Raw genomic sequence first — 24821 nt, forward strand, 5'->3', positions numbered from 1 at the left:
TGCACACAGCTATTCTGTTCCCTTACATTATATACCATGTACAGTATATATACACCAGTGTGTGCACACAGCTATTCTGTCCCCTTACATTATATACCATGTACAGTATATATACACCAGGGTGTGCACACAGCTATTCTGTTCCCTTACATTATATACCATGTACAGTATATACACCAGGGTGTGTGCATACAGCTATTCTGTCCCCTTACATTATATACCATGTACAGTATATACACCAGGGTGTGCACACAGCTATTCTGTCCCCTTACATTATATACCATGTACAGTATAAAACACCAGTGTGTGTGCACACAGCTATTCTGTTCCCTTACATTATATACCATGTACAGTATATACACCAGGGTGTGCACACAGCTATTCTGTCCCCTTACATTATATACCATGTATAGTATATACACCAGGGTGTGCACACAGCTATTCTGTCCCCTTACATTATATACCATGTACAGTATATACACCAGGGTGTGTGCACACAGCTATTCTGTTCCCTTACATTATATACCATGTACAGTATATACACCAAGGTGTGCACACAGCTATTCTGTTCCCTTACATTATATACCATGTACAGTATATACACCAGGGTGTGCACACAGCTATTCTGTCCCCTTACATTATATACCATGTACAGTATATATACACCAGGGTGTGCACACAGCTATTCTGTTCCCTTACATTATATACCATGTACAGTATATACACCAGGGTGTGCATACAGCTATTCTGTCCCCTTACATTATATACCATGTACAGTATATACACCAGGGTGTGCACACAGCTATTCTGTCCCCTTACATTATATACCATGTACAGTATATACACCAGGGTGTGTGCACACAGCTATTCTGTTCCCTTACATTATATATACCATGTACAGTATATACACCAGGGTGTGCACACAGCTATTCTGTTCCCTTACATTATATACCATGTACAGTATATACACCAGGGTGTGCATACAGCTATTCTGTCCCCTTACATTATATACCATGTACAGTATATACACCAGGGTGTGCACACAGCTATTCTGTCCCCTTACATTATATACCATGTACAGTATATACACCAGGGTGTGTGCACACAGCTATTCTGTCCCCTTACATTATATACCATGTACAGTATAAAACACCAGGGTGTGCACACAGCTATTCTGTCCCCTTACATTATATACCATGTACAGTATATACACCAGGGTGTGCACACAGCTATTCTGTTCCCTTACATTATATACACCAGGGTGTGCACACAGCTATTCTGTTCCCTTACATTATATACCATGTACAGTATATATACACCAGTGTGTGCACACAGCTATTCTGTTCCCTTACATTATATACCATGTACAGTATATATACACCAGTGTGTGCACACAGCTATTCTGTCCCCTTACATTATATACCATGTACAGTATATACACCAGGGTGTGCACACAGCTATTCTGTCCCCTTACATTATATACCATGTACAGTATATACACCAGTGTGTGCACACAGCTATTCTGTCCCCTTACATTATATACCATGTACAGTATATACACCAGGGTGTGCACACAGCTATTCTGTCCCCTTACATTATATACCATGTACAGTACATATACCAGGGTGTGCACACAGCTATTCTGTCCCCTTACATTATATACCATGTACAGTATATATACACCAGGGTGTGCACACAGCTATTCTGTTCCCTTACATTATATACCATGTACAGTATATATACACCAGGGTGTGCACACAGCTATTCTGTTCCCTTACATTATATACCATGTACAGTATATACACCAGGGTGTGCACACAGCTATTCTGTCCCCTTACATTATATACCATGTACAGTATATATACACCAGGGTGTGCACACAGCTATTCTGTTCCCTTACATTATATACCATGTACAGTATATATACACCAGGGTGTGCACACAGCTATTCTGTTCCCTTACATTATATACCATGTACAGTATATACACCAGGGTGTGTGCATACAGCTATTCTGTCCCCTTACATTATATACCATGTACAGTATATACACCTGGGTGTGCACACAGCTATTCTGTCCCCTTACATTATATACCATGTACAGTATAAAACACCAGTGTGTGTGCACACAGCTATTCTGTTCCCTTACATTATATACCATGTACAGTATATACACCAGGGTGTGCACACAGCTATTCTGTCCCCTTACATTATATACCATGTACAGTATATACACCAGGGTGTGTGCACACAGCTATTCTGTTCCCTTACATTATATACCATGTACAGTATATACACCAAGGTGTGCACACAGCTATTCTGTTCCCTTACATTATATACCATGTACAGTATATATACACACCAGGGTGTGCGCACAGCTATTCTGTTCCCTTACATTATATACCATGTACAGTATATACACCAGGGTGTGCACGTACAGCTATTATATGGGCTGGAGAATCCAAACATATCCAATAAGAATTAGCAGCATTACAGGGTTACCTCCTACTTTAGCAACTTCACTTCTCATGTGAATTAGTTCAGTCTCAATATGGCTGCCTCCGCTATGCGCAGGTGACTGGTAACACTGCTCCTGTCATTTATTGCTTTAGAGTAAAATACTTTTATTCTCCTTAGATGTTTTCACCAACACCCGCCTCCCCCCTAATACACTACCCCCCACTTCAGCAGAGATCTGCAAACCCTTTTAATCACAGGGGGGCTCTTGCCGCCATCAGGGGCCGTGCTGGTCGCTGAAGTCCTGCTACAGGGAATGGGACCTTCATCTAATTAACATGTAAAATCCCCTTTCCATTGTCGTAGAAGTCTTCTGTCCTAATACCAGTGCAGAGGGACAAACGTCTCTAATATAAGACCTATATAAAGTGGCCGGCCCATGGAATCTCGTATACAGGCTGAGAGAATCCAGAAAACTGGCAGCAGTCCAAAGCGGTGAATACAGCAAATCTATCACGTCAGGAGCGCGCCTGCCTATCTGGTAGCAGTGTGCTATGTACTCTTCCCCGGCCCTCTATTTGCAGTTCATGTATACGAGGAATTCTGAGAAGTCACATCTGTGCGGTTGGTATGTGCAGCCCAGGAAAGTTCTCCACACACACAGATCAGACAGACGTGCAACCACTGTCAGAGGTGCATAGCTCAGTCATTCACACACACAGACCTAATGCGATGCACGGAGGCCTATAAAGGGTATACATACATACATACATACATATATGCTGCAATTCTGCATTAGCCCTAACTGGCCGCCAACTGCAGGGTGTGTGGGCTGAACCACCAGGAGCGATCAGTCATTCACACGCAGACCTAATGCGATGCACGGAGGCCTATAAAGGGTATACATACATACATACATACATATATGCTGCAATTCTGCATTAGCCCTAACTGGCCGCCAACTGCAGGGTGCATGGGATGAACCACCAGGAGCGATCAGTCGGGATGGACAGGAAACGTGTTTGGCTGTTGACCACATCTGGGCATTTCTGCGACTGTATAATGACTGAGTAGGACTCTATAGGGGCCCGATGTAAGCACACTGTTGGATATCAACTCAACCTCATTGCCCACTGCAGCGGGAATAACCAATCCTTTCTAACCATATTTACTTTGAGGCAATTAACACAACCTCCCCCTAATGACACACCCCAACACTGGTATATGCAGGTGTTCCTCCCCGGCTTTCCTTGTCTGGCTATAGATGGGCGATACATTCATATTTTATCTACAGATGTGTCCACATACATCCATCATCCATGAGCTACAAGTCGCGCCACACAACACGGGAGCTCCGTGTGCCTCAGTAGTGCCGAACATCTTTTGGGCGACTTTTTACCTTCAAATGCGTCTTATTCACACAGTAATGGGAATAATTAGCACAAGCAGCTTCTGCCGAGTAAAGTGATATGCGCCATGGGAATCTGTATGATTCCCGGCAGTGACAGCCCGACAAATGCAGAGATCCCGGCAGCGGAAGCCCGATAGCGCTGGAAATCCCGATCGTGGATAGCTAAGTACCACCTAACAACCCCCTAAACCCTAACCCTTCTTAGGGGTGCCTAACCCTGACCTCCCCCCCAAGTTCCTAACCCCCCCTTTCCCCGCTGCCTAAACCTAATTCCCCAGGGAGTGCCTAACCCTAACCCTCCCGGGGGGTGCCTAACACTCCACCCCCCCGCGGTGCCCGGCATCCCATCGAACGGGATGCCGGGCGCCGGGGAAATGACAGGCGTCTACATCTAGACGCCCGGAATTTCATCCCTCGCTGGGATATGACAGACATGGCGCAGTATACAATCGGGAAGCCGGCTGCCTTAATACCGGCAGCCGGCTTCCCGATTGTATACTGCGCCATGCCTATATTCAGTGTGCGTCTGCCTGAAGTAACACTACCTTAGTGTCAGCAGTATGCAGTTACTCCCGCAGACGCAGAGACATGGCGCAATTAGAAGGGCTGTTTAACGCACAAGGAGGCTAGATGTACGTGCACACATCATGTGCTTCCTCTTCATTCTTCTGCATCTTCCCGGCTCCTTATGGAGATCTGAGCTGCGACTTATGTATCCAACTGACTCAGCGCTGTAAGTGTGGTGGGGAAGTGTCAAAGCTGCCGGTTGTACGTTTGGGGTCGTTGTCCTGCTGCAGAATAAATTTGGAGCCAGAGGCCTCCCTGATGCAGAATGAATACTACATTGAGGGATAAGTACCTGCCTGTGTGTCTCCTCAGCATTGTCTGTACAGTTATGTATTCGGACACCCCTGCACCAATTGGGATGAAACTAACTTAAATGTTGGTCTAGTTGGAGCCTGGCCAAGTTTTAGGGGCTTTAGGGTCCCGGTCAGACCTCCCGTTGGTGTACGCTGGGCAGAACTTTGACCCGTAGAGCCTCTGCTGAGCCTTCCACTGGATGGATTTGAATGAAAACTTCACAGAAGGGTGGCAATTGCTCTGGGATGCCTAATTGAGTGGTTGGGGGTCTGGATGGACCTCATTGATAACTTAATAAGTTGAAGATTTAGCCCAGGCACTGTGCTACCGATGAAACAAAAGTTGGCTGAACTCGTAGAACTCCTTGGAAAAAAAAATACATTCTAACATCTGGTAATGAGGCAATCTTCCTCTGGAACCAGACTTACAGTGCAGAAACCTGCACTCTCAAAGTGGCCAGGCGGAGACCACTGTCTAACCCCTCCTGAAGAAAAGCCAGTACCCTCGAAATACGGAACATTTTGGGTTTATACTTCCTATGGGAACACCACTGACCAAGAGAACGCCAAACTCTGTAATAGATGCGGGCAGAAGCAGGCTTCCGTGGCCTAAGCATCGTCTGAATTACAGAACTGGAAAAACCTTTTGCTCTTATGATGGAAGATTCAAGAGCCATGCAGTCAAAGCCAGACATGTCAAGTCCGGATGTCGCCAGGGACCCTGCGTTAGCAGATCCTGCCATAAAGGAAGAGGCTACGGACTGTCTACAGACAGATAGTGTATGTCAGTGAACCAATGACGTCTGGGCCAAGCTGGAGACTATTACTCCCGCCTGCATCAGGGAGTGAATGGCTTCCTGAAAGGCCAAAGCCTTGAACGCATCTGAAGGAGGATCTGAGCAAAAAAAGCTTCTGGGGAGGATGCCTCCTGAAAGTGAAAGCATACCCCCGAGAGACCACTTCAGACCCAGCCATCTGTTGTTTGATACCAATAATCAACAAACTGAAGAAGAAGTCGGCCTCCCACCCTGGGATCCCGAGGGTTTGTCGTCCGGTTTAGAAGCTGGACATCTTGCCGGGCCAGACCTCTTAGTTTGCCACCTTGTTGTTTTGCGAAAACTAGGTCGACCTAGAGGAAGTTTCCTTGCTCGGCCCGGAGGACGGAAGGACCGAAAATAAACCTGCCTAGACTTAATAGTCGCGGTAGATGGCAGACCTGCTGATTTTGAAGCCGCCAGAGCAGCTATTATTCTATCCAACTCTGCTCAAAAAGTACCTTTCCATAGAAAGGTAAGACTTCCAGCTGCTCCTTTGATCCTGTATCAACTTTCCAGGATCTTAACCAAAGGGCCCTGAGTGCCACTATTGAAGCTGCTGATGCTTTGGAAGCTTAAGATTCCAGCATCTACAGCAGCTCCTCCCAGATAGGAAACCGCTTCCCGTATGTGGGAGATATAGATCATCTGTCCTCTGGTAGCATCTGGTAGAGAGTCTTTCAATGCTCCCATTAATTCTTCAACAGCTTTGGCTACCCAGGCTCCAGCCATAGCTCCAGATGATTATAATATTGCCTTAAGACAGGTTTCAATTTTTCTATATGTGGGATCGTTCAGAGAAGATGCTGACGGAATAGGCAATGTAGCATTTCTGATTAAACGCGTTACATGAGCATCCACAGTAGGAGGTACCTCCCGCTTAGTACATACAGAAGCTGGGAAAGGATACAATGATGTTATTCTTTTATTCACAGAAAATAGTTTATCCGGGTTACCCCGTGGTTCATCCATAAACTCAGATAGCCACCATCCGGTGGTGATTAAACATTGGAGCCCTCCTACTATGAGCTGTTCATCATCCTGAATATCTAGGATTGGTATAACCGCCCTCACCAAAGGAGAAACATCCACTGTGTATGGATGGTCCTCCTCCCCCGTGCTAGACCCTGAAGAGGACCCCTGTGCCTCATCTGATTCCTCTAATGATGCGCCTGAATCCATATGTTGAGCAGACTGATATAAAGATAACTTGCCCTTAGGTGCCTTAGTAATAAATACCGGTCTGCTATCAACATTAGATGGTGCCATACTCTGACTAGAATGGCCATAAACAAACATCTGCTACCAATCCCCAGAGTCAAAAGATAAGGCCCCGTCGGTCTAGTGAGGACGCAGACAATCCCGGGCCCTGGCTTCAGCGACTTCTGGTGCATCTCTGATACCAGAAGCAAGGACTGCCGCGCCCAATTCCTCGTAAGCGAATCGCAACTGACATCTCCGGTTGCAGTCCAGGTCGCAGCATTGCTGCTAGCAAGTTCAGCAGCGACCCGCCAGAATCACCGGGTGTATACATGTAGGAGGACCCGAGGCATCCTGGGAGCTGACAACAACGGTTAGGTGCCCAGGATCTCTCCAACCATAATTTCCCAATGGTATCCCTGTGAATCCCTATGGACCCTGAAGAAGAAAAGGGATGATTAAACAGGATGCTCAGAGGATCACACTAGGAGAATCTCAACGTCATCAATACAAAATAGAGCACTCCATGGCCCATAGATGCAGATTTGTCTGTGTTGGGAGGGAGCATTCCCCCTGCACTGCCCTAAATTGCCATTTGCATCCTGGTTACTCTCACAGACTAGGGCTGGACAATATTTCTTCAGAGAGTAATGCCGCACACCCACTAGCAGACTTTGAAACAACTGCATAATTACGACATTGTAATCGTACAGTCATTTGTCAGTCTGTGATGTGACGAGCAGTCGTTCAGGGTAGGCACATCAATCATCCCCTAACATGCTCAATCTGACGTTATCGTCAGGTTGTTCAGCATGTTCGGTCGATGATTGATGTCAAACGGCCAGCGGGAGCGCATCGCTGGTTGTTTCCGATATTAATGTGGCCGATTCATAAGCGATTGAACGTTATCGTTCAATCACTCATAGAAATCGGCAAGTGGATGTGTGCCTTTAGGTATCAAGGATTAAATATCAAGGATTATTTTGATCTAGGACTTGCAGAGTTGAAATCTTGCCTTTTCCCTTGATGTTTTGAATTAAAATGGTTTATTGACAAGATCAGGGAGCACCTCCATGAAATAAATATCAAGAAACCGAACAGGTATTAATTATCCACATGGATTACCTAAGATATTAAAGTACCACTACATTTCTTCTCTTAATAAGGAGACAAAAATACACTAAGTTATCAGTACGAGGTCATAATAGTTGTTCTGAATTCTGCTTCAGGAAACATTTAAATGGTGGTTTTCAATTTTTATTTACCAAATGTTAGAAAAATGGAACTAAAATGATAGAAGTTGTGGCGTACAATGTCAGATAGTGCATCTTATAGCTCATAATGTTGCAGATTGCCGACAATGGATGTTTCACTAATAGGTTCAACAAGTCCCATATTTAGCCTGTAACCAATCCCTGACAGTAATACCTGGGTATCCTGTGTGACCAGACATTTTCGCCTATTTATGAAAGCTGTATCACTACTACCTCCAGCAAAAACTGCTATTTCAGTGTTCATTCTAGCTGTGCCAGGGGCAGGACACCCATCAGCCAGAAGGGCACTTATGTGCACATTGTTTGTTACATCGCTCAGGTGTACAACTATCTTAAGATGCAAAACTGAGGAAAAAGCAGCCAAGCTGGAGGGGGGAAAGGGGCCAAAAGCAGCCAAGCTGGAGGGGGGAAAGGGGCCAAAAGCAGCCAAGCTGGAGGGGGGAAAGGGGCCAAAAGCAGCCAAGCTGGAGGGGGGAAAGGGGCCAAAAGCAGCCAAGCTGGAGGGGGGAAAGGGGCCAAAAGCAGCCAAGCTGGAGGGGGGAAAGGGGCCAAAAGCAGCCAAGCTGGAGGGGGGAAAGGGGCCAAAAGCAGCCAAGCTGGAGGGGGGAAAGGGGCCAAAAGCAGCCAAGCTGGAGGGGGGAAAGGGGCCAAAAGCAGCCAAGCTGGAGGGGGGAAAGGGGCCAAAAGCAGCCAAGCTGGAGGGGGGAAAGGGGCCAAAAGCAGCCAAGCTGGAGGGGGGAAAGGGGCCAAAAGCAGCCAAGCTGGAGGGGGGAAAGGGGCCAAAAGCAGCCAAGCTGGAGGGGGGAAAGGGGCCAAAAGCAGCCAAGCTGGAGGGGGGAAAGGGGCCAAAAGCAGCCAAGCTGGAGGGGGGAAAGGGGCCAAAAGCAGCCAAGCTGGAGGGGGGAAAGGGGCCAAAAGCAGCCAAGCTGGAGGGGAAAGGGGCCAAAAGCGGCCAAGCTGGAGGGGAAAGGGGCCTAAAGCAGCCAAGCTGGAGGGGAAAGGGGCCTAAAGCAGCCAAGCTGGAGGGGAAAGGGGCCAAAAGCAGCCAAGCTGGAGGGGAAAGGGGCCAAAAGCAGCCAAGCTGGAGGGGAAAGGGGCCAAAAGCGGCCAAGCTGGAGGGGAAAGGGGCCAAAAGCGGCCAAGCTGGAGGGGAAAGGGGCCAAAGCAGCAAAGCTGGAGGGGAAAAGTACATAATCTAGGGTAAAAAGACAAAAAGCAGGTCCAATATGAGCCATGCATGCACCATTATGCTTAATCTGTGACTTTATACTAATTCTTTTGCTACTAAAATACAATACTAAAGGGCGTATTTATTCGCACCACCACACCAGTTTCCACCGACCAACATGTCACCACCCACAAACGGCTCACCCTGTCACTCATTCTAGCGAGGCGTCTAAGTACAGGGTGCAAATACTTCCCGTTCGCATGAACTAGTTTGCGTAAGCCTACTGCGTCTTATACGCATGCGCACATTGCAAACAGCGGCATGATACGTGCAAGCGCAGCCTAGCGAGTGGGTCTGAAATGGGCCCAGAGCCCAGCGTAGGCTTCTGCGATCAGCCATGTGTGTGTGATAGACAACAGGCTGATCACAGTGCCTAAGCTGCACTCAGCACCATATATACCCTCAATGTCCTCCAGTGTCACCTAGTGGATGAAGGAGAAAATAGAAAATAAATCAAATCAAAAACTTACCAGCACCCAGGGATCGGTGATCTCCTTCTGTGTGACCTGGTCAGCTCTTCCTCTGTGCGACCTCAGCTGAGATGCCTGCAGGGACTTGCAAATCATCTCAGCCAGATACTGCACAGATCAGCTGACCGGGTCACACAGAAGGGGAAACTGATCCTGCTGCAGGTAACTTATTTGATTGATTTAGTAATGGGAACAGGGAAGGGCACAGCGGAGGGGGCTGGCAGCACATATGCAGACTCAGTCTTAGGGTATCCTGAAAAGTGCTTGGAGGGGATTCGCAGAGATAGAGCTTTCTCGCAAGCGCTGTCCCTACATGTGATATAGGATACATCCTTGCAATGTACTCAGATATAGATAACAAATATTAGCAAAATGTATCACTTCCCCTCTGCATCTGAGATGGATAGTGTGATAAATATGTCCTTAAGTACTTAGAACACGATTTGTGAACTAAAATGAATAATGAAGGAAAAAGTAGCAAATACCGAGGTAAAATTGAAGAGCATGGGAATGGCGTTGGGTGTCTAGCATGAAGACAATCTATATAGGAGATGGCTCCAATGTGCCATATACTGTATGGGACAAAAGGAACACAGCACAAGTAACAGGCGACACGTTATACATGGACAAGGAGAGGCCTGAACACAGACAATGTATATTACGTTCTGCACATAAGCTGCAAGGCCACGTCTTCATCAATCAAAGAGGTCAATGGAAAACAAAAGCACCTCTATCCCTGAGTATGTGCCATACATTCGTTTCTCACACTATGCCCCCTACATGACAGTTGCCTAACCGTGTGCTTTCTGGTGAGACAAGGCCAGGAGTCCCTGTATTTATACATACAGCCGGCAGCCAATAACTGAATCCGCTCCGTCTCCTCCGCCCAATACAGGAATGTAACAAGTTACAGTTACCCAAACACAGCGCTTGTTACATCGCAGACGTTACATAGTAAGGGAGCAGCACACAGATGAATGGGACAAACTTATTACAGAAGACTTGTAACAAATAAATATGAAACCTTCTATAGGGATGTAGTAAGTAGGTAATAAAGATTCATTTTGTGATGGGAAATATAGTAGAAACCTTCTGTTGTCTGTTTTTGTTCAGTATGACAACAAAATGTGGGATTAAAAATAAATCTAAAAATAAATCAATGTACAACATACATTTGTAGCCAAGTCAGGAAAATAGGAAAGAGGAGACTAACGCTCCTAAAGAAAATATGGTAGCGTGTTTCAAATATCATCTGAATTGAAATGAAAGGAGAAAATACAGATCAGCAACTTATTCTTCAGGTTTAATTTTAAAAACGGCCAAAGCAGCGACCTTTCTGAGGCAGAATACGGGACGGTAGATATTGGGCGCACAGTGCGATATTGGACCCAGTATCAGGCAGTGTGCGCCCGTTATTATGCATGAAATACAGATGAGATTATCACCGTTTAACGTGTGATAAATGTGCATGACCTGTCCTCTGCGTGGGGTTAGCCATACACTCACAGGCCCCAACGTGTGATAAATGTGCATGACCTGTCCTCTGCGTGGGGTTAGCCATACACTCACAGGCCCCAACGTGTGATAAATGTGCATGACCTGTCCTCTGCGTGGGGTTAGCCATACACTCACAGGCCCCAACGTGTGATAAATGTGCATGACCTGTCCTCTGCGTGGGGTTAGCCATACACTCACAGGCCCCAACGTGTGATAAATGTGCATAACCTGTCCTCTGCGTGGGGTTAGCCATACACTCACAGGCCCCAACGTGTGATAAATGTGCATAACCTGTCCTCTGCGTGGGGTTAGCCATACACTCACAGGCCCCAACGTGTGATAAATGTGCATGACCTGTCCTCTGCGTGGGGTTAGCCATACACTCACAGGCCCCAACGTGTGATAAATGTGCATGACCTGTCCTCTGCGTGGGGTTAGCCATACACTCACAGGCCCCAACGTGTGATAAATGTGCATAACCTGTCCTCTGCGTGGGGTTAGCCATACACTCACAGGCCCCAACGTGTGATAAATGTGCATAACCTGTCCTCTGCGTGGGGTTAGCCATACACTCACAGGCCCCAACGTGTGATAAATGTGCATGACCTGTCCTCTGCGTGGGGTTAGCCATACACTCACAGGCCCCAACGTGTGATAAATGTGCCTAAATGCTCATAACTCTGAAATTATATGCAACATTTATTTGAAACGTTGTCAGTTTGTGGTTTAATATGTCTGCTAGCTATATATGTATTTTTGTTTAGGTAGTCCAAGAAATCCCATGGAATCCAAAATGAAACAAAGAGCAGTCATTGAATTTCTGGAAAAAGGCTGCAGTGCTACAGAAATTCACAGAAGACCGAAAAGAGTGTATGGTGAGCGTCCAAGTGACTATAGCAATGTGAGAAGGTGGATGAAGAGTTTTCAATCAGGAGAATCGTCCGTGTCCGACAAACCTCGTGGTCGCAGACCATCAACTGCAGTGTCAGCAGAGAACCGACACAAAGTCGATGTCATGATTCAGAGAGACCGTTGTGTGACCATCAGAGATGTCAGTGGTGACCTGGAATGTAGCCATGGTGCTGTAGAAACACTAAGCAATGATTTGGGATATCGCAAAGTGTGCGCTAAATGGGTTCCAAAGCATTTAACCAGGTATCAGAAGGCCCAGAGGGTGGAAGTGTGCAATGACCTTTTGACCAACTTTGAAGCCAACCCTTTTTGGAACATGTCATTACAGGAGATGAGACCTGGGTATTCCTTTATGACCCAGAAACAAAGGCCCAATCAAAACAATGGAAAAACCCAAGTCCACCTAAACCAAAAGAGTTTAAATCACAGCGATCTGTAAACAAAGTCATGGCCACATTCTTCTGGGATTGCCGAGGTGTTATTCTCTTCGATTACTTGGAGCCAAACTAATCAATCAACAGTGATCGATACATTATTACACTTAAGAAGCTGAAAGAAGCCATCCGCAAAAAAAGGTCAACAATTCCACTGTCAAATGTTATCTTACACCACGACAATGTCAGACCTCACACTTCAATGGAAACATCTGCGGCCATTGCCAAAATGGGGTAGGCAATAATGCCACATCCACCATACAGTCCTGATTTGGCCCCTTCTGACTTTCATCTGTTTGGCCCTCTCAAATACTGTCGCCGGGGTCAACATTTTGAGGACAGAGGTTGTTAAAATAGTCATACGTTCCTGGGTCAAACACCAACCACTGGAATTTTTCCAAAGTGGATTCACAGCTTGAGGTGGAGAAAATGTTTGAGGGCAGATGGGGAATTTTTCGAGTAGAGTCATTCTGTTACTAAGACATCAAAGTATTTTACTGCACATTTTCAAATCTGTATCTATAATAAAATTTGAGTTGTGAACATTTAGGAATTACTTTTTGAACAACCCTCGTATTATTCTAGTAAGAGTCCCTGAAAATTTGTCCCCATAGACTTCCATGAAACGTTACTGGAAGAGGACACACCAGTGATTGTCCACTATCAGTCCACAGTTGGTCGCTGACTACAACGATTCAGCCCAGCAAGAAACACGGTGATAGAAAATGAGGCTTTGATGAAAGGATGGCACCTGACGCCAGGATGGCGCGCAGAACATAGTGACTGACCTGCAGCCTGCTCTATGATAAGGGAGTGAGCCTGAAAGTCACTGTAACGAACAAGTGGTAGTTACAGTTTCTGGTCACCTGAATGATGTTCTAGCATGGCAGGGAAACAGGTTTCCCTATTGAATCCCATCAGCTATTACATGTAACAAGTTGGAAAACACAATGTTCTATAAAAGCCCATGTGACACCATGACCAATAGTGGTAAATATGACCACTTATTGTGCCCAGAGGCAACCATGTGGCTAAAGAACTGCAGGCTATATCCATATGCTGCCGATGTCTGGCCAAGACCAAACTGGCTGCCATGCTCGCTTACCAAGGTGGACTAATTTAGCGCAACGGCCGCTTTACTCAGTGACACAGCAAAGTGTCTAGGTAACATCTTCCTATGCACCCAGATAATGAACGCAGGCTCCTCACTGCTCAGCTGCGAGTCCTGGCTGCAGTATGTGGTCAGAGGCCGCAACAAGCAATAAATCTAATACTACTCACATAAATAGGGAAGTACAGCCGATGACGACAATCACTGACGCTGGCATCAAGGGCAGGAGGTGGTTCCACTAAACCCGAAGTTCAATTTGACCCAATAGAAAACATTTTGCGACATTGACAAACACATTAAATGTTATTCACCCGACTGGAAGCCGGCCACATTACATTATACACGTGAAGGCTGAATGTGCCAATTACACTGCAACAGAAACAAAAATTACACAAGAAAATGACCATATCGTTGGTTGTGATACTTTTACATACGTATCGGTTAATGTTACGAGCAGCGCTTTCATATACAAACAAGAACTATAATCTGCAGATTTCCATGTGGATACAGAAAAGGGTAAAAGTAAGTTAGTGATAAAGGAAAAGTCACTGTGCTACATACACCGAATACAGCGCTATATATACACAATTGGGACAATAAAAAGTTACAGTTGTAAAGAACAACGACCTACAGACGTATTCTCATACACGACTAGCCTCACACCGCTTCACAAGACTCCCAAGATAAATTTGATTTGTGACAAGTTGCACCGGACCTGGCGCGCAGAGAAGGACAGTTTGGCGCGACTACGGCAATAGTGTATGAGAACATATCTGTACATAAAGGGCGCTGCTTTACTTCCCAATGCTCAGGTAATTAGAGAGCTGAATAATAAACATGAAATAACTGAAGGGTTTATGCGTAACCCCAGGCTGCGTGTACGGACGACATACACACTAGTCGATTTTTATGAACAATATGGTCAATAATGATATTGTTTAACGATATAATCTTTCAGTGTGTAGCGTTCCCGCTAGGCTGATCTAGCGGGGCGCGGCGCCCTGCCCTCCTTCTGGAGGGCAAAAAGCGCCCTGTCCTCACAGCCTGCGGGTGCCGTCTTCACCCGCGGGTCACAGTGTCCCGCGGGTGGAGAAATGTGCGGCATCTATTCTCCCTGTCAGCAGCGCTTGGGAGCTGCCTGGCGTGTCCGTAAGTGCCGGGCACGCCCCAAAAAGTGAGGAAAAGGGGATGCGTCTTATAGACACGCCCCCTTTTCGGGCGCACGTACAAAGGTGCATTCTCTGGCTCCAGCGCCCTGCCTGCCGCCGGAGCTAGAGTCAACACTAAGTGTGTACACCAGTGGTTCCCAAACTGTGCGCCATGGCTCCATAGCGATGGGACAATTAATGCAGGGGCAGGAGATGAGGGAGAATCAGCAGGCATGGCTAGGGGTGTGACTGGAGGGTAAGTGTTTTGGTGAGGCACGTGGCACAAGATCCATCCATCTGTCCTAATTTAGCAGCCTTGGAGGGGTGTTCATTACAGCAAACCTGTTTACACATGTATAATTTCTTATTACATCCACCTGTCCTGGTGCCTAATCGCTCCCCTTCGAACCACATCCCAAAGCTGCACGCTGTCCCGACACCTCATCCCTCTCCTGTGCGCCATGTCCCGACACCTCATCCCTCTCCTGTGCGCCATGTCCCGGACACCGCATCCCTCTCCTCTGCGCCATGTCCCAGTGCTACACTGTCCAGATACCTCTTCTCACACCTAAGTACCATATCCCATCTCCGGTGCCTCATCTCTCCCCTCTGCATCAGGTCTCAGAGCTGCGCTCTGTGTGCCATACCTCCCCTCTGCGCCATGTCTCAATGCTGCCCTGTCCTGGTACCTCAGCTCTCACTTCTGCGCCATGCCCCAACGCTGCGTTGCCCCAGTACTCATCCCTCTCCTCGGCACCATAATCCCAGCATCACATCTCTCACTTCTGCGCCATGTCCCAGTGCTGCTGTTCGACACCTCGTTTCTCACTTCTGCGCCATGTCCCAGTACCTCATCTCTGCATAAACACTCTCTTACACTGTCCAACAAAACATTTAAAGTAATCACCAATACTGCAAGTTACACACACACTGCAGATGCAGGGAGACTAATATGAGAGATTGTGCTCTAATCATCTCGGATATGAGACCAATGAGACCTGACTAATCCACAGGACACAAGTCACAATTAGTTGGTTCGGAGCAGGTCTCCGTTGAACACGCTGGCGTCATTTCAGCGTTTGCTCGTGTTTTGCTTTCCTCACTCATAAGTTTACTAAACGGGATGCCAACATCATCAGCGACAGTACCCGATCAATGCCAAGCATGTATCCTGCTAATACAAGCCAAGTTCCAGCAGTCTGCCGTCTGTCCACACACGTGTTTAGTACACAGTCAGACACAGCACAAACCCGTCTATGGAATGTTTAGGAAACACATGTAACCAGACAGCGGCACGCCGAGAATCAACATAACCGGCTCGCCCTCTATTACCCTGGCCACATGCATGCAGATCTGGCAGGTCACTCTGCTCATTCAGATAGAAAATAAAACAGCGATCTCATACATGAAGATGTAACATGGGCAGACTCCTATTTGCTTACTCTTCCATTTCATACTTATTAAATATATACATTACATTGGCTGGTTAATCAGGGTATCCCCGTGAATGGTATGTGTTCAGCATCCCGGCGATCGGGATGCTGACAATACCAACGCCGGTCAGAATCCCGGCACCGGACGCCAAGATGCCGAAGGTAAGTAACAGGGTTGAGGGGAGGGTTAGGTTTATGCACTAGGGAGGGGGGGGGGGGGGGTTAGGTTTATTGGTTAGACACTAGGGGAGGGTTAGTGTTAGGCACTAAGGGGGGGGGGAGGGTTAGATTTAGGGTGCGAGGAGAGGGAGGGTAGGTTCAGGCACTGGGGGAGGTTAGGTTTAGGCACCAAAGAGGGAGTGTTAGGGAGTAGGATGAATGAGGAGCGTCAGAGCGCCATCTGTAGCAGGTTTTCCCCGACAGGTCATGGTTTGAGGATTTCTATCTCTGGCAGCCGGTGGGATAGTCACTGTCCAGGGAAAATAGCAACTTACCTGCGCATGGATAAACCATCCAAAAAACAGGACCTGTTCCCAGACACCGACATTCGGAATGAAAGAGGAACCACCTCAGAGAAGGCTCCTATAGGATCAGCTAAGAGTAAGGAGGACGCTGCCCATCAGATCACTAGGAACCATCACTGGCAAATTCCAGCAATTACATGTGTTCAAGGGGGCACATCCACAGGTTCGGGATATTTCACTGGCCAAACAAGATGCTAAACGCATTCATACAAAGTATTTGTGATTTACTGATGATTTGAAGAAAAAAAAAAGATAAAAAATAAACTAAAAACAAATCCTAAACCTAACACCGGGACCCAAAGAGCCTACTTCATTAATTTTATCAAAACAAAATGTGGCGCAAGCAGCCAGAGTGGTCGCAGGATAAATGCCCATTAATGAAGCCATTACTCTGTGGGGTAACTTAGCGCTCGCTAGAGGAAAAGGAGATTATCGCCAGCGCGCGGCAGTATCGCCTGGGCCTGGAATATAGTCTGAGTGTTGCGCGCTCTCCCACAAGCCATAAAACACCACACACTGGTAGGTTACACAGTGTGGGCATCTGAGGGGGCAAGATGGGAGAGGGACCCAGACACTGCAAAACCTTCCTGATGCTGCCCCATCGCTCTAACATCAACCTAACTCTTCTAAACGACGTCATTATCGTGCAGTTGCTTGCAAATCGCTCATGCATCGCGCATGTTTCGGTCAGAAACGACCAGTGATGTGCGTGCCCGCTGGTCGTTTCCGACATCTATCTTCGCCCGTACATGCTGGTCAACCTGACGCTCCAGTCAGGTTCAGCATGTGCGGGGATGATGGATGTACCTGGACTGAACGAGTGGACGTTCAGCGTAGGCACATCACTAGACATACAAACGACAGCACGAATACAATGTCGTAATCATGCTGTTGTTTCCATGTCTACTAGTGCACAGGTTCTCAAACTCGGTCCTCAGGACCCCAAACAGTGCATGTTTTCCAGGTCTCCTCACAGAATCACAAGAGAAATAATTAGCTGCACCTGTAGATCTTTAAAATATGTCAGTGAGTAATGAGTACACCTGTGCTCCTGCTGGGTGACCTGGGAAATGTGTCAGTGAGTAATGAGTACACCTGTGCTCCTGCTGGGTGACCTGGAAAATAGATCAGTGAGTAATGAGTACACCTGTGCTCCTGCTGGGTGACCTGGGAAATGTGTCAGTGAGTAATGAGTACACCTGTGCTCCTGCTGGGTGACCTGGGAAATGTGTCAGTGAGTAATGAGTACACCTGTGCTCCTGCTGGGTGACCTGGGAAATGTGTCAGTGAGTAATGAGTACACCTGTGCTCCTGCTGGGTGACCTGGGAAATGTGTCAGTGAGTAATGAGTACACCTGTGCTCCTGCTGGGTGACCTGGGAAATGTGTCAGTGAGTAATGAGTACACCTGTGCTCCTGCTGGGTGACCTGGGAAATGTGTCAGTGAGTAATGAGTACACCTGTGCTCCTGCTGGGTGACCTGGGAAATGTGTCAGTGAGTAATGAATACACCTGTGCCCCTGCTGGGTGACCTGGAAAATATGTCAGTGAGTAATGAATACACCTGTGCCCCTGCTGGGTGACCTGGGAAATGTGTCAGTGAGTAATGATTACACCTGTGCACCTGCTGGGTGACCTGGGAAATGTGTCAGTGAGTAATGAGTACACCTGTGCTCCTGCTGGGTGACCAGGGAAATGTGTCAGTGAGTAATGAATACACCTGTGCTCCTGCTGGGTGACCTGGAAAATATATCAGTGAGTAATGATTACACCTGTGCTCCTGCTGGGTGACCTGGAAAATATATCAGTGAGTAATGAATACACCTGTGCTCCTGTTGGGTGACCTGGGATGTGTCAGTGAGTAATGAATACACCTGTGCTCCTGCTGGGTGACCTGGGAAATGTGTCAGTGAGTAATGAATACACCTGTGCTCCTGCTGGGTGACCTGGAAAATATATCAGTGAGTAATGAATACACCTGTGCTCCTGTTGGATGACCTGGGATGTGTCAGTGAGTAATGAGTACACCTGTACTCCTGTTGGGTGACCTGGGATGTGTCAGTGAGTAATGAATACACCTGTGCTCCTGCTAGGTGACCTGGAAAATATGTCAGTGAGTAATGAATACACCTGTGCTCCTGCTGGGTGACCTGGGAAATGTGACCTGTGTGGGGTCCTGAGGACCGAGTTTGAGAACCCCTGCACTAATGGATACGCTGCATTAGCCTCACAATAGAACACATGAAGATCATATCCCAAGTATTCTTATGCTGGGTACACACCAGACGATAGGTTTGATTCCGCGGTCCCACATAGTGAGTACACACTAGACGATGGTCTAGTGTGTACCCAATATGTGCACCCCCGCTGGCCGACAACGTTGTTGTTCCGTCATCCGTGTATGTTCATGATCTCAACATTTTCAGGAACTTGAACTAGAGCTAAAGACAACAGTTCTTATGGGTCTGAAGTAAATGTTACCATAAAAAAAAAAGGAGGAATGCCGGGAGGCCAGCCCAACCGCCAGGAGGCCAGCCCAACCGCCAGGAGGCCAGCCCAACCGCCAGGAGGCCAGCCCAACCGCCAGGAGGCCAGCCCAGAGGATCAGAGCTCATACCTCTTCTATTGTCCTGTACTCCACATGGGGGACCTTCATGTACACTGAACACAAGGGCTTTGATACAGTTGTGGTTGATGCGTAAATAAAACCAACAACCACCCTGGGTCATGGATAAAAAGTAGGATGATTGTCGGGGCACATTGGGCAGAGTCACCAAAACAGCTCAACTTGCGAATGTTTCAGGAACAACTGTGACTAAGGTGCTGTCTGTTAGGAAACCTGAGGGAAAACCATCAGTAAAGGGCAGAGGATGGTGGTATTAACACACTCCAAGTGCAAGTTAAAGCAGACGGCGAACCAACAACTGAGTGCAAATGTGGCGGAACCAGCCAGACAAACTGCAAAGGTCAGGACACCGCTCATACCAACCACCAGTGCAAAAAGTCATCCAGCACAGGGGAAGGACTACCGAGCAATGGATGAGAGCCATATGAGCAGATGAATAATCCTGCACTGAGTGCACATGTGCCACAGCCATACATTGTTGGGAATATGCACAAACTACACATCATAGACATCTCCCAAACCCACCCGTCACAGCAATACCGACCCCAAAAAGTACACAAACACTATCAGTGCCACAGCTGTATACACACACACACAGACGGCCAGGCCCGAACATCTATCGGTGCCACCATCAGCATGTACATAGCAAGCTGACCCCCACATGTCCCAGTGCCAAACTAATGACACACTGCAAGTCAGTGACACCGACAGTATACACACACTGCCAGCTCCATGTTTCCCAGTGACACTTATCCTATATACACACTACCAGCTCCATGTCTCCCAATGACACTGACCCTATATACACACTGCCAGCTCCATGTCTCCCAGTAACAATGACCCTATATACACACACACTACCAGCTCCATGTCTCCCAGTAACAATGACCCTATATACACACACACACTGCCAGCTCCATGTCTCCCAGTGACACTTATCCTATATACACACACTGACCCTATATACACTACCAGCTCCATGTCTCCCAATGACACTGACCCTATATACACACACTGCCAGCTCCATGTCTCCCAGTGACACTGACCCTATATACACACTGCCAGCTCCATGTCTCCCAGTGACACTGACCCTATATACACAGTGCCAGCTCCATGTCTCCCAGTGACACTGACCCTATATACACAGTGCCAGCTCCATGTCTCCCAGTGACACTGACCCTATATACACAGTGCCAGCTCCATGTCTCCCAGTGACACTTATCCTATATACACACACTGACCCTATATACACTACCAGCTCCATGTCTCCCAATGACACTGACCCTATATACACACAGCCAGCTCCATGTCTCCCAGTGACACTGACCCTATATACACACTGCCAGCTCCATGTCTCCCAATGACACTGACCCTATATACACACTGCCAGCTCCATGTCTCCCAGTGACACTGACCCTATATACACACTGCCAGCTCCATGTCTCCCAGTGACACTGACCCTATATACACAGTGCCAGCTCCAAGTCTCCCAGTGACACTGACCCTATATACACTACCAGCTCCATGTCTCCCAATGACACTGACCCTTATATGCACACAGCCAGATCCATGTCTCCTAGTGACACTGACCCTATGTATATGAGGTATGTACGAGGGGGGGTATGTTTCTGAGGTATGTACGGGGGGGGGTATGTATATGAGGTATGTACGGGGGGGGTATGTATATGAGGTATGTACGGGGTGGGGTATGTATATGAGGTATGTACGGGGTGGGGTATGTATATGAGGTATGCACGGGGGGGTGTATGCAAATGAGGTATGTACGGGGGGGTATGTATATGAGGTATGTACGGGGGGGTGTATGTATATGAGGTATGTACGGGGGGGTATTTATATGAGGTATGTACGGGGGGGGTATGTATATGAGGTATGTACGGGGGGTATGTATATGAGGTATGTACGGGGGGGGTATGTATATGAGGTATGTACGGGGGGTATGTATATGAGGTATGTACGGGGGGGTATGGATATGAGGTATGTACGGGGGGGTATGGATATGAGGTATGTACGGGGGGTATGGATATGAGGTATGTCCCGGTGGGGTATGTATTTGAGGTATGTCCCGGGGGGCAGCATATTTGAGGTATGTCCTGGGGGGGGGGGGTGGATGTATTTGAGGTATGTCCCGGGGGGGGGGATGTATTTGAGGTATGTCCCGGGGGGGGGGGGGGGGATGTATTTGAGGCATGTCCCGGGGGGGTATGTATTTGAGGCATGTCCCAGGGGGGGGTATGTATTTGAGGCATGTCCCAGGGGGGGGTATGTATATCTATGTGGGATATATATGAGGTATCTATGTGGGATATATTGAGATATGTATGTGGGATATATATATGGTGTATCTATGTGGGATATATATGAGGTATGGGATATATATGAGGTGTATCTATGAGGGATATATTTGAGGTATGTATGGGGGATATATATGAGGTATGTATGGGGGATATATATGAGGTGTATCTATGTGGGATATATATGAGGTATGTATATGGGGGATATATATGAGGTATGTATATGGGGGATATATATGAGGTATGTATATGGGGGATATATATGAGGTATGTATATGGGGGATATATATGAGGTATGGATATGGGGGATATATATGAGGTATGGATATGGGGGATATATATGAGGTATGGATATGGGGGATATATATGAGGTATGGATATGGGGGATATATATGAGGTATGGATATGGGGGATATATATGAGGTATGGATATGGGGGATATATATGAGGTATGGATATGGGGGATATATATGAGGTATGGATATGGGGGATATATATGAGGTATGGATATGGGGGATATATATGAGGTATGGATATGGGGGATATATATGAGGTATGTATATGGGGGATATATATGAGGTATGGATATGGGGGATATATATGAGGTATGGATATGGGGGATATATATGAGGTATGGATATGGGGGATATATATGAGGTATGGATATGGGGGATATATATGAGGTATGGATATGGGGGATATATATGAGGTATGGATATGGGGGATATATATGAGGTATGGATATGGGGGATATATATGAGGTATGGATATGGGGGATATATATGAGGTATGTATATGGGGGGTATATATGAGGTATGTATATGGGGGGTATATATGAGGTATGTATATGGGGGGTATATATGAGGTATGTATATGGGGGATATATATGAGGTATGTATATGGGGGATATATATGAGGTATGGATATGGGGGATATATATGAGGTATGGATATGGGGGATATATATGAGGTATGGATATGGGGGATATATATGAGGTATGGATATGGGGGATATATATGAGGTATGGATATGGGGGATATATATGAGGTATGGATATGGGGGATATATATGAGGTATGGATATGGGGGATATATATGAGGTATGGATATGGGGGATATATATGAGGTATGGATATGGGGGATATATATGAGGTATGGATATGGGGGATATATATGAGGTATGTATATGGGGGATATATATGAGGTATGGATATGGGGGATATATATGAGGTATGGATATGGGGGATATATATGAGGTATGGATATGGGGGATATATATGAGGTATGGATATGGGGGATATATATGAGGTATGGATATGGGGGATATATATGAGGTATGGATATGGGGGATATATATGAGGTATGGATATGGGGGATATATATGAGGTATGGATATGGGGGATATATATGAGGTATGTATATGGGGGGTATATATGAGGTATGTATATGGGGGGTATATATGAGGTATGTATATGGGGGGTATATATGAGGTATGTATATGGGGGATATATATGAGGTATGGATATGGGGGATATATATGAGGTATGGATATGGGGGATATATATGAGGTATGTATATGGGGGATATATATGAGGTATGTATATGGGGGGTATATATGAGGTATGTATATGGGGGATATATATGAGGTATGGATATGGGGGATATATATGAGGTATGTATATGGGGGATATATATGAGGTATGGATATGGGGGATATATATGAGGTATGTATATGGGGGATATATATGAGGTATGGATATGGGAGATATATATGAGGTATGTATATGGGGGATATATATGAGGTATGGATATGGGGGATATATATGAGGTATGTATATGGGGGATATATATGAGGTATGGATATGGGGGATATATATGAGGTATGTATATGGGGGATATATATGAGGTATGGATATGGGGGATATATATGAGGTATGGATATGGGGGATATATATGAGGTATGTATATGGGGGGTATATATGAGGTATGTATATGGGGGATATATATGAGGTATGTATATGGGGGATATATATGAGGTATGTATATGGGGGATATATATGAGGTATGTATATGGGGGATATATATGAGGTATGTATATGGGGGGTATATATGAGGTATGTATATGGGGGGTATATATGAGGTATGTATATGGGGGATATATATGAGGTATGTATATGGGGGGTATATATGAGGTATGTATATGGGGGGTATATATGAGGTATGTATATGGGGGGTATATATGAGGTATGTATATGGGGGATATATATGAGGTATGGATATGGGGGATATATATGAGGTATGGATATGGGGGATATATATGAGGTATGTATATGGGGGATATATATGAGGTATGTATATGGGGGGGGTGCGGCCTCCATCACTGACAGACTCCTCGGTGTTTCCTGGCTCTCTGTCCCCGGGGACAGCTTCGGGCCCTCAGGCCGCACTCACCGCTCTCGATCTCGTTCCCCTTCTTGGCAGTGGCGGCGTTCCCCATGGCTGGGAGAGGGCGCTGCTTCCCGGCTCTGTCCGTCACACGGCTCCGCTCCACCGACTCGTCCGGCCGCCGCCTCCGCCGCACGTCTAGGACCGCTCACCGGAAGTGACGTCTCAGCGGCCGGGGCACGGGGCGTGGTTACCGGGGCTACCGAGGATGCCGCCTCCACCCGGCCTCCACTACATCACCCCGGCCTCCAGCACACGGAGATCGTTACTCCCCGCCCCCCACCGACACCGGCTCCCGTACACCGGCCTCCCTCTCCTCTCTATGTCTCCCTTTGTTCCTGATCTCCGGCCTCTGTCTCCCTGTGTTCCTGACCTCCACCTTCTGTCACCCCGGCCTCTGTCTCCCTGTGTTCCTGACCTCCACCTTCTGTCACCCCGGCCTCTGTCTCCCTGTGTTCCTGACCTCCACCTCCTGTCACCCCGGCCTCCATTTCCCTATATCACTGGTCTCCGTCTCCTGTCACCCCGTCCTCTGTCTACCTATGTTCCTGACTTCCATCTCTTGTCACCCTGGCCTCCATTTCCTTATGTCATTGGCCTTCACCTCTTGTTACCTTCATCTCTGTCTATGTCACTGGCCTTCACCTCTTGTCACACTGACCTCCATT

At 46.9% G+C, this 24821-nt stretch overlaps 1 protein-coding gene across 1 annotated transcript in view; it reads right to left on the reverse strand.

Moving 5' to 3' along the window:
* Positions 1 to 24372, reverse strand: part of PRKACB (protein kinase cAMP-activated catalytic subunit beta) — a 71850-nt gene extending 47478 nt beyond the window's left edge. The window contains exon 1 of the mRNA XM_088461814.1: positions 24160 to 24372. Coding sequence (XP_088317940.1) covers positions 24160 to 24205 — 46 coding nt within the window. The 5' untranslated portion in view covers positions 24206 to 24372. The remainder of the gene's footprint in view (positions 1 to 24159) is intronic.
* Between the last annotated feature and the right edge of the window lie 449 nt (positions 24373 to 24821).

The sequence above is a fragment of the Taudactylus pleione genome, unplaced genomic scaffold (assembly GCF_031769625.1).
Source record: "Taudactylus pleione unplaced genomic scaffold, aTauple2 ptg001106l, whole genome shotgun sequence".
NCBI lineage: Eukaryota > Metazoa > Chordata > Amphibia > Anura > Myobatrachidae > Taudactylus > Taudactylus pleione.